Source organism: Rhincodon typus, chromosome 4 (assembly GCF_021869965.1).
Source record: "Rhincodon typus isolate 14 chromosome 4, sRhiTyp1.1, whole genome shotgun sequence".
Classification (NCBI taxonomy): domain Eukaryota; kingdom Metazoa; phylum Chordata; class Chondrichthyes; order Orectolobiformes; family Rhincodontidae; genus Rhincodon; species Rhincodon typus.
The window spans coordinates 8,132,144-8,152,969 of NC_063335.1; the positions used below are offsets into that span (position 1 = coordinate 8,132,144).

Consider the following 20,826-nt stretch of genomic DNA (forward strand, 5'->3'; position numbering starts at 1 on the left):
CAGATTCACTGGCTTTTCTGTTATTGCTGAAGTTTACTGTTACTGTGTTTATCTACAATGAAACAGTGACTGTACTTCAAAAGTAATTAATTTACTGTGAAATGTTTTGGGACATCCTAAGGATATGAAAGGTGATGATATACATGTATGTATAGGCAATTTGTCTTGGTAAAAATTGAATGCACAGTGAACTTATTAGAAGTTAAAGGCGTTTTCCTTTGTTTATTTATTTGTATGAATGTACTAATTCAAAACTGTCATAAAATGTTAATGTTAAACAAATAAATTATGAAAGTACAGAGGTCAGAGCTTTTTTTTTAGAAACAATAAACTTCCTAAATGCCTTGATTTTAAAACAATTTAAAAGGTATTTGGCTTGATAGCCAAAAAGTGGAATGTATAATATGTTCTTTCATATCAGAACTAGACAGTCTTAACTTTGTTATGTCAATTTTACGTCATGAAAAGATATTTCAGTAATTTTTTCGTGGCAGCATTCATGATGAACATGCCACTTCAGACAAGCATCCGCTATTCAAAAAATCAATGTAGCCAAACAGAGATAATGAGAGCTGCTTCAAGGAGAATGAGAAAACAACCGAACAAAAAAGCCCAGGGACAAATGTAGTTTTAAAACATTGCATTCAGCATTTTGTGCGGTCTCATATTCTGTATTATTATTATTGCTCTTGACAGGGGACAAAGTTAGTGCTGAAATAATATTATGGATTATAGAATGGGTCTCCTGCATGCAGTTTTATAGAGAGTGTATAGCACCTTTGACACCTCCTACCATTAAACTGATTCTAGGATTTATATGGTTGACTTTGTAATCTAGTGTTTAATATTTGGATTATTTCCAAGCCAAGTCTATTTTTGTTTTGAAGGACAACACATTTCCTCAACCCAATGCCTATCTATTTAACATTTCTTGAATAGCCAGCGTCAGAGATGACTATGACACTATACTTGACTTTCAATGCTGGATATGGAGTTCAAGATGCATTCCTTCAAGGTTCTGCATCAGATTCCAAAATATTTGTATTAAAAAAAACAAATGAAATAGATAGAAATGTTTATTCTGACAATATCTGTTAGGTTTTCCACATTAATATGTAAACAACTTACATAGCGTGGTGCTGATAATTGATGCTTGGAAGAAATGCAAGGTACAATGACAATTTTATCAGTAAACTGCAACACTGTGCAACAATACAAAGATCAAACTCTTAAAATTGCTCAATCATTTTTATTTGCATCATAATAATGAACAAGTCTGCCATTAAAAAAGTTAATATTACTGAAGTGTATGGACTTGTGCAATTTTAAAAGCCGTTTCTAGCAGCAGGGTTCTGGCAGTTCCACACAGGCCTTGATTTTATTTTCAGCTTCAAATCAGACAACGTGCTGGCTGTCAAAGTCAATGTTCCATTCAGTAAAAGTGGATGAATCTCCACAAAAGTCAAACAGTACTCAATAGTTAAAAGACTACTTTATTTAAGATTGCTGATAAACCATTTTGAATTCAATTGAGACAAGATTTGTGAATGAAATATTTTGCTTAATAGTGATTAGATCCATTATTATTTTCATTAACCATTCTGCATTTTATTATATAAATCTAACACTGCTGATTAGCCTTGCAACAGCTTGGAGTTAATTTACTTTGATTCTTTTGTGCTTGTACAATTGTAAATGATCCTCTCTGAACAGTGAAGTTGGTTCATCTCAGAAAGGTCAACAAATTGTCAAAGAGAGATTAGCCTTTAATGTAGTTCATGCTGGTCGACTATTCCTGCTGTGAGCAATTCATCGATATAGTTCTCACTATAACCCAGCATGGTCTTTAGTACCTCAACAGTGTGCTGTCCAATCAGAGGTGGTGGCTTTGGATCCGATACCTTGAAGTCACTGAACCTGACAGCAGGACCTGTAAATAATCAAGAGAGTTTGATATTATATATAAGAAACTTAACTTACTATGGTTCCATGTCAACTTTTGAATGAGAACATGAAACTTCAACATCCATTTAAAAGTGAACTTATATTTACTCAAAGGATGCTGTATTTTTAAACCACTCTATTGTTCTTCAAAGCTGTTGTTAATCCGCTTTCCCCCTTGATTCTTCAGCTAACATTGGCCATAAGCAGAAGGGGGGAGTGCCTATTAGTATATAATAGTAACGCAAAAATAATAATACGAGATTAATCCCATAACCAGTTCTCCCATGGAGCACAGATTGAAAAATTAACAGACAGAAAACGATTGTATGACTGTATTTTCCTACTGTTCATTCTTTGAGGATACTGCTCCTTGCTAGAAATATCCAATCAAGGAATCAAACAGGTGTACTGAACACATGTCCTTCCACAAATCATTTTCAAATAACAGCAAAGAATTATCACTTGTACTAAGTGTGCACATGCCAGATCCTTGCTTCCAGGAGGGCAGATTTTGAGAATAGGTTGCATAATTTCAGTTTATAATCCCTTTAGTTCAGATCATTGAAAGGTGATTTAACTGAAGTGTTTAAAATAATAATTCAATTGTATAAACACAGTGAAGCTATTTCCTCTAAGAGGAGGACCTAGAACAAAGAGACATAATCTTATTATTAGACCTAGACTATTTAATGGTGAATTTGGAAATACCTTTTTTTTAAACCCCAAAAGGCTGAGGATGCTAAGTTAATTTAACATTTCATCACTGAAATCAACAGATTTTTGTTAGGTATGAGTATCAAGGGATACAAAATAAAATTAGAATCGAAATACAGTTCAGCTATGATCTAACTGAATGGCAAAGGAGCATAATTGCTTACACTTGTTCTAATGCATTACTCTCCTGATTCCACTGAAGAAAAAAAAACTACGATAAGTAACTATACTCAATGCAAATTTGGCAAGAATATATATAATGGAAAGGTGTGTGAGTATGAATAAACTGAAAACACTGGCAAGAATGCAGACACTTAAAGAAACTGCAACCCTTTTAGAGTAGTTCCACTCAAATTTCAGGAAGGTTTGCAATTAAAATAAAGGAGGGATTTTTGGAAAGGGTGCTGAATAGGCATGATATCAGCAGTATGGCCTTGGCTCCTACCCAAAGCAACAATCAAGAAACACCAAGCATTTTCAGGTTAGGCCTTAATTATTTTTTTTTCTCAGCAGTCTGCAGGTATCGGAAGAATGGCTTTTCCACGTGCAGTTGTTCACGATTGACCTGATAATGAATATTACTTGTATCCTCTTTTATACTGATTGTTGTAGTTTCTGACACTGGGAGTCAGGATTTTATGTTGTACTGCTGCCTCCCAGTCCTTTATCACAAATATCAGGGACAAATTTGCTACTCTGGTGGGTTCCTGGATACTCATTTAACACTTGGCAGGGCTTAGTCGTTGGTTCAGCAGAAGACTTCTGCTCCAGTGTAGGGAACCAGTTCCTGGTTCCAGAACAGCCACCACGGATGGTGGTCACTACTGAGATGACATTCTGTCCCCAGCTGTGATCATGGCTGGAGCTGGATGGGGAAGCAAATTGCAGAGAAGTGAATTTTGGCAGAGCCAAACCATGAGGTTGGACAGCCAGGCCAGAGGTAGAAGGGGAAATCCAGGGTAGAAAAGGTTGATGGCAAGGGTGAGGAACTCTATTCGGCCCTGGGTGTCCATAAAGGAGGCAAACCTTCTTGTTAACCAGTGGAAGTTGCTGGGCTACCCACTAATTGGCCATATAAGAGATTCAGCCTTCCCAGCCACATTTCAAATTACACAAGGGATGGAGAAGGATAGCTTTCTGCCAACTGGAACAACAGCCTTGTACATTGCTGGGAATAGGAGATGACGGACAGAGATAAGGAGAAAGATTGCAGAAAAAAGAAATCACAGTGGTGTTTGTGGGGGGTGTTGGCCAATCACAGCTCTCAAATCTACATGGTTGTATAGATGAGGAGGTAGGAAATGTCAGAAGTGAACTAAGTGAAGTACAAGCATTACTGTGCATGTTAAAGGAGAATGCCTTGGTAACAGGCCAGGTATGTGGGAGTCGTTTGGCGAAGGTGTCAAAGGTATTACCAGTGAACATGGCCTCAGAACAGCTAGGAAAGGTGATGATACTGACTCCAGAAGCCTGTTAATGCTGGGAAGAGCTGACAATAATGGTTTCCACTTTCCAAGCACAGATTTGAGGCATTTAAATAACTGCATCTTTGCAGGAACAAAACATTAGAAAGATACACTTTCTGGATTGTAAAGCACTAAGAATATTTACAACTATCATTATTGACAGAAAAAAGAGATGAAGTTGTATTACTTCTTCATTCCTTCATTCAACTCTAAAAGTGGTTACATTTATGGAACAAGCTAGACCTATGCTAATTCAGTGAAACTATTTGAAGTCTGTGACAAAGTGAAAGGATCTCTATTAAGATGCAAGTTATTCAATCTTTACTGTGGACGCAATCATGCAGAAAGAGCAGAATTTTCAGAGCTCACTAAAAATGAGACTGATGATTGTGGTGTTTACATAGACACAAATAGGAAGACGTGGAGTTTGAAATAGTCCGTAAACCAATTAGTAAACACAGTACAGGAATTGTGATGGGAAACAAGCAAAAGCAGAGCTTAGTTTAATTAAAATTCCAGTTAATTCACTATCAGTCAATTCTCCTGCATGACTGAGTTTCAACACTGAAGCATGGTTTTTTTTTTCCAGTAAGCAGACTATTGTGTGGAGCGTAATATTGTAATTAAATGGACACTACCCTCCTGAAATAGTGTTTGACAAACTTATTTGTTGTTTGAGGAGAGGCTGAGTGGTACTTCACTGCAAATGGCATCATAGACAAATGATATGACAATGTAATTTGGTATGTTGTGAACAAATGGACAAACATTTGCCAAACTTTTTTTTAACAATGGTGTCCTTTAAAGAAAAATGGCTTCAATTAAACATCTTCACTTTCTTAGAGTTGCTGTTCTGCCAAGTTTGAGTGTTTAATTGCAGAATTAGTAACATGCTGACCTTACTGACAGAAAGATAAAAAATAAACATCATCTTTAATTAACAACGGTAAACTTTTCAAAGCACTAAAAGAATTTATAAACAAGGGTAAAATGCTCTGGAATTACTGCTTGGTTAAACAATCTACCAGGACAGAGAGTTCTAGCTGTCCATTTCTCGCCAACAGCTGCCAAATCCCCTGTGTCGTATCCACATAAACAGAGGCAGTATGGATGCTACCACATCTGTCTTCAGATTACTGCTGAACAGACCCTGAGACTAATGAGATGAGCCATTTGAAGCAAAGCTAAAGTATCAAACCACGAAGATATTTTTATAAACTTGATATTTTCATACAGCTTCTTAGAAGTTTGCTATTGCTGTAACAATGGGAACATTGTCCCCACAAGCCAAGCACTACTCTGAGCTGGACATAAATTGCCATTTCTTTGCTGTCACTTGCTCAACATCACTAACAAGCACGATTGTAGGACCACCATCAGTAAAGCTATGGAGGTTCAATGTATCACTTCACCATGGCTTCAGCTGTGACTCAGTGGTAGCACACTCGTGAATCAGAGGGTTGTGGGTTTAAGTCTCACTGCAGAGACTCTCATGCATAATTCAAGCTGACACTTCAATGTAGTATTGATGGAATATTTCACTCCCAGAGATGCTGTACTTCTGATTCAATTTTAAAAACCATCACCATCACTAGAGAAGTAGTATTAGACGAACTAATGGGGCTAAATCCCCGGTCCTGATGGCCTGCAACCTAGAATTCTAAAACAGATAGCTACAGAGATAGTAGATGAACTGTTCAATAATTTTCCAAAGATCCTTGGATTCTGAAGTAGTACCAGCGGATGGAAAACTGCCAAAGTGGCATTCCTATTTTGTCTGCATTGCAACAGTGACTAAACTTAAAAAAGCACATATCTCATTGGTTGTTAAGTGTTTCCAGACATTTTCAACCTGTGAAAGGTGCTATATTTGCAAGGTTTCTCTTTTTCTGGGGAGCTATAGATAAATGCAACAACCTAAGAAAAAAATGTTTTAGGTAAAAAAGATGCCAAAATAGGCTGAGATCCAGGTTTTATCCTCAAGTACTGAATTGAAAAATATCACAGAATCCCTGTAGTGTGGAAACAGGCCATTTGGCCCATCAAGTCCACACCGCCCCTCTAAAGAGTATCCCAACCCAACTCATTCCCCTACCCCTGCATTTCACATGTCTAACCCACCTCACCTAAACATCCCTGGACACTATGGAGCAATTTAGCATGGCCAATCCACCTACCCTGCACATATTTGGACTGTGGGAGGAAATCAGAGCACTGGAGGAAAACCACGCAGACACAGGGAAAACTTGCAAACTCCACACTGACAGTGGAATTGAACCGGGGTCCCTGGTGCTGTGAGGCAGCAGTGCTAACCACTGAGCCACCATGCCACCCCATTATATTGGGAATGCAATTTTTTGAACTTATTATTTCTAATTACTACCCTCAAAACTATCATGTAGCAGCTAATGTCCAGGAGATTATCAACACCAGAATGTTTTGATTTGAAACTGACAAGTATTTCATGTATGCATGGCACAAAGGAAGGTCATTCAGCCCATCAGATCCATGCTGGCTCTCTGTACAGCATAAAAATCAGTCCTGTTCCAATGGATGTTGGAACTACAGATTGGAAGGTGGCAAATGAAATCCCACTATTTACAATGGGAGGGAGAGCAAACACGGAGAATTACAGACCAGTTAGCCAGCCTAATATCAGTATTGTGTAAATGCTAGAGTCTATTATAACAGAAGTATTAATAAAACATTTGGAAAGCCGTAACAGGATTAGAAAAAGCCAGCATGAGTTTATGAAGGCAAATCATTCTTAACAAATCTACTGGAATTTTTTAGACAATGTAACTAATATAATAGATAAGGGAGAACAAGTGGATGTGGTGCACTTGGATTTTCAGAAGGCAAAGTTCAAGTACATGGGATAAGGGTAAACTATTGATGCAAATTGAGAGTTAATTGGCAGACAGGGATCACAGAAAGGGAATAAATGGATCTTTTTCTGAGTGCCAGGCAGTGTTTAGTGGGGTACCATTAGGATCAGTACTTAGGCCCAGCTATTCACGAAATGTAAATGACCTGGATGAGGGAACCAAATGCAAAATTTCCAAGCTTGCCAACGACAAAAATCTGAATGGGACTGAGTTGTGAGGAGGATGCAATGAGGCTTCCAGGTGATTTGACAGGTTGAGTAAGTGGACAAACACAGGGCAGACGCAGTATGATGTAGCTAAATGTAAAGTTATACACCTCGGTGTGAAAAACAGAAAGGGAGGGTAATATTTAAATAATGATATATTGAGAACATGAATGCACAAAGTGATCTGGATGCTCTTATTTGCCAGTGAATGAAAGTAGGTAGGCAGGTGCTGCAAGCAATTGGGAAGGCATATGGCTTTCATTGCAAGAGGATTTGAGTTGAAGTAGGGATGCCTTACTGCACTTACCAAAAGCTTTGGTGACACCACAATGAGAATACTATGAGCAGTTTTGGTCTCCCTTCCTAAAACAGGATGTACTTGTCATTGAGGGAGTGCAGTGGAGGTTCAGTGGGCTGATACCAAGAGTGGTAGGACTGTTGTATGAGCAAAGGTTGGTTTGACTGGGCCTGTATTCACTAGATTTTAAAGGGTGAGAGGGAATCTGACTGAAACATATAAAATTCTAACGGGGCTAAACAGGGTGGATGCAATCGGTTGGGGATTCTAGGATTGAGACAAGGAAAACATTCTTCACTCAAAAGGTATGTAACCTGTGGAATTCTCTACCATAGAAGGATGCGGAGGCCAAATCACTAAATATACTCAAGAAAGAGATAGATAAATGTTAAAGATTTTAAAGGCATTAAGGGGTATGGAGTGAAACCAGGATTTTGGCATTGAAATATATGACCAGCTAAATGATACTGAATGGCAGAACAGGCTTGAAGAGCCACATGGTGTACTCTTGCTCCCAATTTCTATGGTTGCATTTGTTCCTCATGCATAAAATGTGCCCAATGCTGAGAAACATTACAATTGGTCAGCCCAAGCTCAAATTGAGTGTGTATTCAGGCCACTACTAAATTCACTAGGGCTTTTCATCAGGCACTTCATGTATTAAAGTTAACAGTTTCACACACATTTAAATATTTCCAATGAACAGAGGCAGCATTGGGCCTGTTCTGCTCAGGATTCTTCCACAGCTGCGGCAAACCGATTTAAAAGGCATGATTGAAATTTTAGAAAGTTTTAGGAAAAACGTTTGCTGAGCAGAGAGGAGAACAAGAATGCTACACCCTGACTCTAGTTCATGCAACAGCCCTCTCTCTTCCCCCCTCAACTCTAATGCCACTGCAAACACCCTCCCAGTAGCCCAATGAATGAGATGGTTGTGGAAGCCTGACAAGGCCAAGTAGTTTACACAAAACTGTTAATGAGGTCTGAAGTTGAATTTCAGATTAGCCTCGGCCTCCTAGCTTTTTGAGTGTGCTATAATAGGCTATAACTTTTATCCCATAAATGTTGAATGTTGAAATGGAATCAATAGGCACTAATTCTTTTCCCCCCTCCTTTAACACCAATGAGTTTTGGGAGGTTGCTTGGATCCAAAAGTGAATGACAAAATTCATGGGCCTCCAACTTTCCTTGGAATTAATCTAAAATTGGCAGTGAAATCAGGAAGCGTAGTACTTTTGTTTTAAATCACAAAAGGATGCACAGTAGTTCAGTTGGTGAAAATATTACCCACAGTGGAGCTATTTCATTTGACTCAAGGTGATCCCAAGTTCAATCCTTTCAGTGCCCATACCTAAAGGTTCTCCTGCCAATCATGCACAGTGACTTGCTAATGTTGCCAGATCAAGATCCTATCCACCAAGATTTTACAATCACCACACGGACTGTAGAACACCATCACCTTCTCAGGCAGACCAGGGGTATAGAATAAATCCTGGTCTTGCCACTGTTACACAAATGCTGAGAATAAATTTTTAAAATGTTAACTGTTCTCAGCAGGTGTCAACTGAGAAGCTTAGCTGTTTTTGAGCCTAGGGCTGGAGAAATGGACTTGGTAGTCAACATGGTTTTATCCTCACACCCAATGCCCACATTTCAACCAACCACAACATTCATACAAGATGCTGTGTGTGAAATTACAGCATAGCAAAGAGTCATGGAATTCTAAAATGTATTACAACCGGCAATATATGGAATTCTTCAATGCATAAAATCAGATAATGCATGGAATTCTACAATGAAATGAATTCTATAAAATTCTTAAAAGTTAGTTTTAAAAATGTCGGACTTATCAAGAAAGGTCTGCAAGAATGACAAATGGAGTGAGGAGTAAGTTAAGGATGAATGAAATGGACATGAAAGCAATTACAGATTCCTGTTAATCTTCAAGGACATCTACTTCCTGAAACTCTCATCTAAGTTGGAATGCTGTAGCCCAGTATCAATAGGTTCACCATTTGAGCAATGAAATAAGGGGTTGCAGGTGACAGTGGAATGAATTTATTCTGATTTATACATATTAGGTAAAGAGAAAAGGTGAACATAAGCAAAAACCCATAATTGCACACATTTTTCCATAAAGGTGATATGGGTTTAAAATCATTTCTCTCTCTCTGCCTTCATCTCACCAAATCATGGGAGGCCCATAGCCAATAGGGTGGGATTCTTCTCATGAAACTGGTCATTGTAATATCAAAAGATGAGGATTCCACACGGGGAAGCATCTAGCTTCATTTAGTACTTCTCACAAAGTGATAATATTACATAAGAAATGCAATAGAGAGCTTATTATGAGGTGTGAATCACATCACTTACTGCTGTCCTTCATCCATCTGCACCTCATAAATACATAGCATGCTATGTTAATGAGATGATGATAAGATGTGAGTTGATAAGGGACATCAGGCAGGAACATGACGCTTGTGATGCAGTGGTATGTCCCTACCTCTGAGTCAGGTGGTCTGGGTTCAAGTCTCACCTCTTCCAGATGTGTGTAATAATGTTTCTAAATAGGATGCCCAGGTATTAGAAGGCTTGGGTTCAAATTCCACTCTAGGACGTGAGCACAAAGCTTGACAATATCCATTATAGTACTAAATGAGAGCCGTACCGAATGTTGTGGTTGGTTGAAATGTGGGCATTGGGTGTGAGGATAAAACCATGTTGACTACCAAGTCCATTTCTCCAGCCCTAGGCTCAAAAACAGCTAAGCTTCTCAGTTGACACCTGCTGAGAACAGTTAACTTTTTAAAAATTCAGATGAGGTGTTCAACTGAAATCCCATCTGCTTCCGTGGTGGATATTAGAGATCCCAAGGCAGGAACACACCATCATCCATAATATTCTCAGCAATAAAAACAGAAGTTGCTGGAAAAGCTCAGCAGGTCTGGCAGCATCTGTGAAGTTGAACAGTTCTGAGGAATGGTCACCAGACCCAAAATGTTAACTCTGATTTTTTCTTCACCGATGCTGCCAAACTTGCTGAGCTTTATCAGCAACTTCTGTTTTTGTTCCTGATTTACAGCATCCGCAGTTCTTTCGGTTTTTAAAGCTGTAACTGTAGTGTTTTCAATGCAGTCCTGTTGCATTTGGCTCAATGTTAGATGCAAACACCTCCTCCATGGGATACAGGTATCCCTGACCCCTGCTAGTTCTGTTCTGTTCCTTTCTATTGTCTAGCACCTTGACCCACAGAAGGGAGGAATCGGTGTATAGCACTGTGGGTGATGTTCTTGTCATAGCTGACAGTTGGGTAAATGGGTAGACAGCAGAGCTGGGTGTGAGTCTGAAAATATGGTAAATGAATAAGGTTGAGGTCAATGTTAGCTGTGAATCCCGAGTGGCGAAAGATGAGATATCAGAAGTGTTGCATTGAGCAGCATGTGGCGTTGGCAAAATGTGTTTGCGAGATGACATGTGAAGATGCTATCATCGATCTAGACTGAAATATGAGTTTGAGTCTCCTGAAGAAATGGGGGTCAGTAAAGAATATGAATATTTTGCCTTTGTACCCTGTGCTTGAGATATTGCCTCCTGTGGGCTTGAGCCCTGTCTATGGAGTAGTGGTGGATCTTGGTCCTGGTCCTGATCCTACTGTTGGTGCTGGTTCTCTTGCTCCTCCTAAAAGGCGAAACAAAACTCCAAGGTATGATCTTCAACACCTGAGGAAATCACTCTAAAACAGTGGAAGTGAGGTATCAGAACATGCCCTGTGAGCTAAAGCCTTTCACCTGGTGAGTGGGCAAACATATAGAGGAGGCAGTACAATATGGCTAAATGTGAAGTTATACACTTCGGTATGGACAAACAGAAGGGAAGAGTATTATTTAAATGGTGTTATATTGGGAAGTGTGATTCTACAAAGAAATCTGGGTGTCCTTGTACACCAGTCAGTGAAAGTAGCCAGATAGATGCAGCAAGAAATTAAGTAATCAACTGATATATTGGCTTTCATTGTATCAGGATTTGAGTTCAGAAGTAGGGTTGTCTTACTGCAGTTATACATGGCCCTGGTGAGGCAAAGAAACAGCATAGCTGCCAACTGATTAGCCCTGTTAATCTCTCCCCTTGTTCAGGTGGACCAGTTTCTAGGAAGCTTTGGAAACATGTATATAGACAGTTAAAGCCTGAATTGATGCTTAAAGATGCAGTGAATAGGTTTTTAATAAATATTAATAACAGAACCACTTGTCCCACCGGTGCACAAGAAAGTGTGGGTGAGTCCATTCCCATAACTCCAAGCTCACTCCAGTTAAAATCAAAAGCATGAGGAAATTGAAGATTTCCCTGACAATTTTTCTGTATGAACCTTACACTCCGACCCAACATAACAGGTTAAAATTCCCCCGGCATGCCATTTACTCTGCTTTTTTTTATTGAGCCGAGGTAAAACCGATGCAAGCTTTTTTAATCTTGCAAGTTGACATTTTGAAAATTGTCACAGTTTGATACTGTGTGGGAGGAAATGACTTCAGAACTCTGCGGAAAATCATTGCCCAAATCAAGTTCTGAAAGTGTCACCCATCGTCAAGATTTTGTGACTACATTTTGTGGGGGTGGGGGAACCTTCTGGAAATAACATCATGTTGTCTGGGTGCCGATCCTCTTCACAGAAAACATGACTGTTCTAAACCCTTTTCGAAGATAAAATCTAACAGAGGAACAATTCCTGGTTCACAGTATCCAAAATCAAATAGAAATAAAAAGGCAAAATAAACAGATACCATTTCTTTAAAATTGTTCATGTTCATTTTTAAATGAATACATCAAATGTTTAGCAAAGATTGCATAATACAACATTTCAGTCAACTTTATACCTGGACTAAATTTCCAAAGTCCTTGGTTGTCTTTGAGATGAAATGTTAAATTGAGGCCGAGTTTGCAGTCTTGGGTGGATAATGAAGGTTTTTGAAGAAAAGGATCCTCCTCAATTTGCTGGTCAAGATTCTTTCCTCAGCCAAAGTTATCGATAGCAGATTAACTGGTAAATCACTCCATTTGTTTTTGTGAGTTCACAGTGCTGCATTTACCTTAAATAATAACATTGACTGCATTTTGGAAGTACAACTCCCAATATTTCCATTTTATCCTGGATTGTCGCCTATATCAGACAAATGGTGCTAACTATTTGCCGTTGCTGTTTGTTATGAATATCTAAGTGTAATACATATTTTGTAAAGAAGGTTAACCTCACTTGTTAAAGTGCACACATAAATTTATAAGATGGCTCCCAAAAGTCCCATGAATGCTTTTTGATGATTTACTACAACCATAAAAAGCAGACACAATGATGCGCAATCTTAGCATCAATCATAAAAATATACATTTAGAATTCAAATAACCCTTGGACAATACAATAGGTCTTTCCAAAGATGTGGGAATTCAATGCATTTGAGAGAACAAGAGTTCAGATGGATACTATTGGAAATTCCAGCATCATTGATGTTGCATTGTGAAACAATAGCTTAATTTGAATTTAACATTTTAACAATCTGCTTTCATTGTGTTGGAGATTGTGAGCCATAATTTGAGGCAAAAATCCAAGAAGAACTCTGACAGGCAGCAGAGAGAAAGAGGATTCTCAATTGGAGACAAAAGGAAGTAAACCAGCTAAAGCATGGCAGTCCTGAATCAAGGTACGAAAAGCCACAGCCTGCTGTGACATAAAAGAAAAACAAAGGAGCCTTCACTCCTTCCCAGAATCTCTTTTGCTCAATCCACTGTTGAAGCAAGACCAAACTATACAAGTATAGAAACCCCTGCACAACTAATGTTCTGACTTCAAGTTTTCAACCCCTTCACTTCAGAAAGAGAAATCTTCAAGCACAAAATGTTTGTCATGATAACAGACTGGTTTTATTTTCAGCTTTATTAGTATCTTTTTATCCATAACTATTTTTCTTTGCATTTGTATTTGAGCTAATTACAGCATCACTTTCAATTAACAATATCCAGAAATAATTGTGTAATCAGGTTGTGTTTATCTCATTTAGGACTAAAACTGGCTATTTTTAATTCGGAACACTCAAAAACTGTAAAGGAGATTAAACAAATTATTCAAATTTGGAGTTCATGGACCACTCAGAGGACACACCTGATGTAGTCGTGACACATTAAAGCCATTTACAAAGGTGCCACTTAAACTGTATTAAGCATGGTGACTATTTCAGGCAGTTCAAGCAGCTGTCGCACCTTATTGAAATGCAACTAATTTAAGTCATCTGCCTGTTATTGAGTTCTTTTATGATTTCCACAACTTATTTCAGTCACCAATCCATCTCCACCCTATGCACTCCAGAACTCCAGAACTCCTGCAAAAGCTATGAGTCTTACTTCCAGACTTGTTGAGCTCCTTGTTGTACCATAGCCCATAGCCACTTCTTGGTTACTCACCACCACTTCCAGTTTCTTCTTCATCAAAAAAGCAAGCCTTTTCTTTACAATTGCAGTTATTCCCTATTACCTGACATAAATTCCAGGCTTGTCTTCACAATTAGGTTTGAATTTTGCTCTATAATTCAGTAACAGGGTGGGAAAAGAAGTCTCTGAGTGGTTCTAAGGCTTTAATCACCAACCCATCTCAAGTATGTGATTTGATTTATTTATTGTCACGTGTATCTTGTTACAAAATATAGTGAAAACTGTTATACAGTGTCACCACTCTTTGGCGCCAGCTTAAAACATAAGAAAAATAAACCAAAACATACAATATAAAGGCAGAAAAAATGAAGAAATAAAGCAAGTGTCCAATTTTACAGTCCTTCTTGTTAAGTGCTCCACCATGGGCCATATGGTCAGGCACAAGTCCCCTCTGCCACACTGCTGCTGCTGTAATGAAAGTCACTATTCCTTGGCGCCATCTCACCTCCATTGACATCCTCACCACTATGAGTCCTTGACGGACCTCGCCAATGCAGATGCCACCAATACTGCTGGGTGCCAAACTGGTCCAGACTTGCCTCAGCCACCACCATGATTCTGCTTCGAGCTCACTTCACCAGTGCTGATATCGCCAGGTCTCATATGGAGTCTAAACTTTCCTTTGCCGCACTTCCATGAATCCGCAGACACTGCCGGGAACCCAAACCGAGCTATGCCGCAGCAGCCATGATTCGGCATTGGGATCACCCTGTTAATGCAAAAGCCGCCGGGAACTAAAACTCGCCTCCGATGCCACCGACACGAGTCCACACTGGTCCCACACACTGTAGCTGATGCCACTGCTGTGACTGAGCTCTTCACCAAAAGGTAAGTAAAACAAAATAGAAGAGAATAAAAAAAAGGAGTAAAAAAGAAATGAAAAGTGAAGAAATCAGACAAGGCCTGTACTCAGAAACCCTACTCCACCCACCACCTTACCAGTAGTGCTCAGGGAAATGTGATTCAGTCTATGGAATAATCAATTTAATAGTTTATATTGTAGTCATCGCTTTACAATATTTATTAAAACTGTATAGGATCAACATTAAGCATATTTATTTGAAAAGGAGAGTTATAGCATGTGTGCATGCGTGTGTGGATGGCTGAGGAAACTACTTATAAATAACCAACTTTACAAAACAATTTGTATTTTACTTCAGAGTTGTGAAAAGCAAGGGAGGTAGGCATTGATGCAGTGTGGTGGTTAAGGAATCCGGTTTAGAATTTGATTTATAGCAATTCAAATGGAAAAGTTTAATACAGAATCATTCACAAAAATTTAACACCCACAACATTAATATATTTAAAATGTAAATCAAATACCACATCAAACTAGTTTGAAATTTAAAAATTTTATTACAACATTCTTAGATACATAGCATGGAAAATTCATGATCAGTTGTGTGAATGTGTGTGTGTGTGTCTGTGTGTGTGTGTGTGTCTGTGTGTGTCTGTGTGTGTGTCTGTGTGTGTGTGTCAGGGATGGGGAACAATCAAGGGCAGTCAGCAAGATCTGTTCAATGGTAAACAATAACTAGTCTTTTAGAAGTATCAGATTATACAGGTAAAGAGAATGATATGGAAGTATTGTTTCTGTGTTTTCAACATTTTCAATTCAGTGCATTTTAGGAAGCTTGCTACATATATATATATAATTTCAAATGTAACAGCAGAGCTAGAAAGTTGGTTGACAAATGAGAAAGGATAGGGTTAATGGGTGATGCTCAGATTGGAGAGTGTAACAAAGTGGACCACAGGGTTAACTGATGATTTCACTTTGGTGCAACTAATTTGTCTTACCACTTTTTACTATACATTCTTAATTTTAAAACTGGCAGTAAAGGACTATATTGGGGAAAGAGAGCATACATTTTGAAAAGCATAAAATCAGTATGCATCACAATAACAACTCAAAAAATGGGTCATCTTATTGTCTTCATGTTACCCCTACATTGGTGCTGTTATAAATGGATGCGTCATCAAAACAAAACTAGAAAAAATTGCTATTATTCTTAAATCATTTCACCGAGCAGCACAACACTTTTCCAAGTGCAGTACACGGGTAGGCAATGGGAGAACATATTCAAAGGAAGTGGCAGCGAAGATATCTGAGGATCATTTTAAAATCTACGTATATTTGTATTCAGGAAACCTTCCATCTGATAGGTTTTGCACATGGTGGTTAACTTTGTGCTGTATTTGCCGAGATGAAAGCAGGCAGCTGAGAGGGTGCATGCTCCACTGCTTTGCCTGGGCCCTCTTCCCAACCAGCCGAGCTTTTGTATAGCTGCTCACCTATTCCAATAACCTTCCAAACAGTTAGCTCCCAGATGTCACGGCCCTCACTGACTGTCTCCTAGCTTGGCTAGGGGAGTGACAAGTTCCGGAGCACAAGTCTTCAGTACTATTGCTGGAATGTCATCAGGGCCCATAGTCTTTATAGTATCCAGTGCCTCCAACCATTTCTTGACATCACATGGAGTGAATAGAATTGGCTGAAGACTGGTATCTGTGATTCTGGGAATCACTGGAGGAGGACAAAATGGATCAATTACTGGGCACTTCTAGTTGAAGATTGCGGAGAGTGTTTCAACCTTATCTTTTGCATTTACATATTGAGCTCTTCCATCATTGAGGATGTGGGTATTTGTGGACCCTCCTTCTCCAGTGAGTTGTTCAAATGTCCATCACCATTCACGATTGGATGTGATAGCACTTCACAGCTTAGATCTGATCCATTGGTTGTGGAATCACTTAGCTCTGTCTATCACACTGCTTGACATGCAAGTAGATCTGTTTGGTCACTTCACCAGGTTGACACCTTAATTTCAGCTATGCCTGGTGTCCCTGGCATGCCCTCCTGCACTCTCCATTGAACCAGGGTCAATCCCCTGGCTTGACTGTAATGGTTGAGTGGGGGATATGCCAGACCATGAGGTTATAGATTGTGGAGTACAGTTCTGCTGTTGATGCCCACAGCACCTCATGGATGGTCAGTCTTGAGTTGCTAGATTTGTTCGTGATCTGTCCCATTTAGCATAGTGATAGAGTCACACAACATGATGGAGGGTATTTTCAAAGAGAAGGTAGGAGTTCAAAGACTATGCAGTGGTCACTTATACAAATACTATCATGGACAGATGAATCTACGGCCAGCAGATTGGTAAGGATGAAGTCTCGTACCAGTCAAGAACCAAGCTCTTGTTGGTTGCCTCACCACCTGCTGCAGACCCTGTCCAGTAACTATGTCCTTTAGGTCCTTATCAGCTTGATCAGTAGTGTTGCTATTGAGCCACGCTTGGTGGTAGACATCAAAATCACCCACCAGAGTACATTTTGTGCCCCTGCCACCACCCTCAGTGCTTTAAAGTGTTGTCTCACATGGGAAGTACTAATTCATCAGCCCAGAGAGGATCTTTTCCATGCAGAGGGTGGTTTGTATGTGTAATGAACTGCCAGAGGAAGTGATTGATGCAGGTACAGTTATAACATTTAAGACATTTGGACAGGTACATGAATAGAAAAGGCTTAGAGGGATATGGGCCAAATGCAGGCAGGTGGAATTAGTTTAGTTTGGGAAATTTGATCGGCATGAACGAGTTGAAGCAGCATCGTGGCTCAGTGGTTAGCACTGCTGCCTCACAGCACCAGGGACCCAGGTTCGATTCCAGACTCGGGCGACTGTCTGTGTGGAGTTTGAACATTTTCCCAGTGTCTGCATGGGTTTCCTCCCACAGTCCAAAGAAATGCAGGGTAGGTGGATTGGCCATGCTAAATTGTCCATAGTGCCCAGGGATCTTTAGGTTAGGTGGATTAGACATGAGAAATGGGTCTGGGTGGGATGCTGTTCAGAGGGGCGGTGTGGACTTGTTGGGCCAAATGGCCTGTTTCCACACTGTAGGGATTCTATGATTTCTACGAATCGAAAGGTCCGTTTCCATGCTGTATGACTCTATAGTGGTGTTTGGGCCTTTGACTGTCAGGTGTGATTCCCTAAGTATGACTATGTCAGACTGTTGCTTGACTAGTCTGTGAGACAGCTCTCCCAATTTTGGCACTAACCCCCAGATGTTAGTGAGGAGGACTTTGCAGGGTCAGCAGGGCTGTTTCTGTCATTGTCTTTTCCAGTGCCTAGCCCAATGCCAAGTGGTCCATCAGTTTCATTTCTTTGTTGAGACTTCATAGTGATTGGTACAACTGAATGGTTTGTTGGCCATTTCAGAGGGCAGTTGAGAGCAACCACATTGCTGTGGTCTGGAGTCACATGTAGGCTAGACCAGGTGTGGATGGCAGATTCCTTCCCTAAGGGACATTACTGAGCCAGATATGTTTTCCGGACAATCAGCAATGTTTTCTCGGTCATCAGTAGATTCTTAATTCCAGTTTTTTTTTTCCAAATTCCACCATTTTGATTTGATTTTGATTTTATTGTCACGTGTACCAAAACACAGTGAAAAGCTTTGTTTACCAGCGGTACAGGCAGATCACAGCAAGCAAAGGGTGTACAGATCAAAGAGACTTAGAGGCATACAGGGTACATTATTTGAGGCTAGAATCCATTCAACAGTCTGATAACAGCCAGAAAAGATGCTGTTCCTGAACCTGCTGGTGCATGTGTTCAGGCTTCTGTATCTTCTGTCTGACGGAAGAGGTTGTAGGAGGTCATCACCAGGGTGCAATGGGTCTTTGATGATGTTGGCAGCCTTTCCACGGCAGCGGGCCACATAAATAGAGTCCATGGATGGAAGGTTGGCTTCCATGATGCTCTGGGCTATGTACACCATCTTCTGTGGTTTCTTACGGTCCTGGGCACAGCAGTTGCCGTACCAGGCCGTTATGCACCAAGACAATATGCTTTCAAAGGTGCATCTGTAGAAGTTGGTAAGAGACCTTATGGACATGCCAAATTTCCTGAGCTGCCTGAGGAAGAACAGGCATTGTTATGCCTTCTTGACTGTCGCATTTACATGGGAAGTCTAGGACAGGTTGTCAGTTATCGTCATTCAGAGGAACTTGATGCTCTCCACCCTCTCAACCTCAGTTCCGTTGATGAAGATGGGGGCATGTTCTCGTCCTTTCTTTCTGAAATCGATGATCAGTTCTTTAGTTTTGCCAACATTAAGAGATAGATTGTTTTCATTGCACCACGTCACCAAGCCTTCTATCTCCCTTCTGTATTTTCATAGTGGCCCCCACTATGAAATTAGCTGAATACATCTCAATCATACCCTTCTTAGTCTCCTCTGCAAGGATAGCAACCCCAGTCTATCCAATCTCTCTTCATAACTAAAGTTTTCAGTCCAGACAACATCCTGGTTAATGTCCTCTGCACCCTCTCCAATGCTATCACATCCCTCCTATAATGCGGATTCCAGAAGTGCATGCAATACTCTAGCTGTGGCTTAAGAAACTTTTATACAGTTCCAGAAATAATCACCCTGGTCTTAAGTTCTATGCCTCAGCTAATAAAGGCGAGCATGCCATATGCCTTCTTAACCACTTTATCTACCTGTTCTGATACCTTATTGGACCAATGGACATGCACACCAAGGTTCCTCTGATCCTTGGTGCTCCCCGGGGTCCTACTATTCCCTTGCTTTGTTTGTCCTGCCCAAGTGCATCACCTCTCACAAATCTGGACTGAATTCCACTTGCCACTGATTAGCCCATCTGACCAGCACATCTATATTCTCCTGTAACCTAAGGCTATCTTTTTCACTATTTATCACCCACCAATTTTCGTAACATCCACAAATTTACTCACCAACCCACCTACATTCAAGTCTAAATCTTTTGTATATACCACAAATATACCACAAGAATGTCCTACATTTTCATATCTCTCTTGTAGATATCCAAAAAGTAGAGGACTGGATATCTAGGAGCTCATGACCCACTAGCCAGTTCATTATACAGAAGATTGTTGAATATATGGCTATCATCTATCTAATGGAGGTAGTCAAGTCAGCACAGATGTTGCCGACTTAGTCATGTGTACATACTGAAATGAGCATGTCCCTGCATTTCTCAATTAGTGACTTTGCCCTTCAAGAGTTGTGCAGGATATGTCTGGGACAGTGAAAATGAAAGAAAGTAGAGAAGCATGCTGAGGATGAAGTTGAGATAACAATGTGTAGAGCTGGATGAACACAGCAGGCCAAGCAGCATCAGAGGAGCAGGAAGGCTGACGTTTCGGGCCTAGACCCTAGACCCACCTCAAGCCCCACCCCCATCTCCTACCTACTAACCTCATCCCACCCCCTTGACCTGTCCATCCTCCCTGGACTGACCTATCTCCTCCCTACCTCCCCACCTACACTCACCTTTACTGGCTCCATCCCCGCCTCTTTGACCTGTCTTGTCTCTTCTCCACCTATCTTCTCCTCTATCCATCTTCTCTCCGCCTCCCCCTCTCTCCTTATTTATTTCAGAACCCCCTTCCCCTCCCCCATTTCTGAAGAAGGATCTAGGCCTGAAACGTCAGCCTTCCTGCTCCTCTGATGCTGCTTGGCCTGCTGTGTTCATCCAGCTCTGCACCTTGTTGTCTCAGATTCCCCAGCATCTGCAGTTCCTACTATCTCCGAGGATGAAGTTTGTTTGTTTCCGCACTCTCTTACTCTGCTTAGATGTAATAGCTGCCGTTTTTCTGATGCATGTGTTGATTTTGGCATCAATTGACAGATTGTTGGTGATTGTTGAGCCTATATTTGTGAAGTCATCAATAAATTCCTATGTTAATGCTGATAGGTGGTGGCATGGCAACATTCTGAACTATGACATTTACCTTCCTAATACTGAGGTCAAACCAAGGTGAGTGACTAAAACAAAGTTGC

The 20,826-nt window shown here is 40.2% G+C and overlaps 1 protein-coding gene across 1 annotated transcript in view; it reads right to left on the reverse strand.

The window, feature by feature from the left end:
• Positions 1 to 1,129: 1,129 nt before the first annotated feature.
• Positions 1,130 to 20,826, reverse strand: part of sugct (succinyl-CoA:glutarate-CoA transferase) — a 393,759-nt gene continuing 374,062 nt past the window's right edge. The window contains exon 14 of the mRNA XM_048596403.1: positions 1,130 to 1,930. Within this exon, the coding sequence (XP_048452360.1) occupies positions 1,767 to 1,930 (164 nt within the window). The 3' untranslated portion in view covers positions 1,130 to 1,766. The remainder of the gene's footprint in view (positions 1,931 to 20,826) is intronic.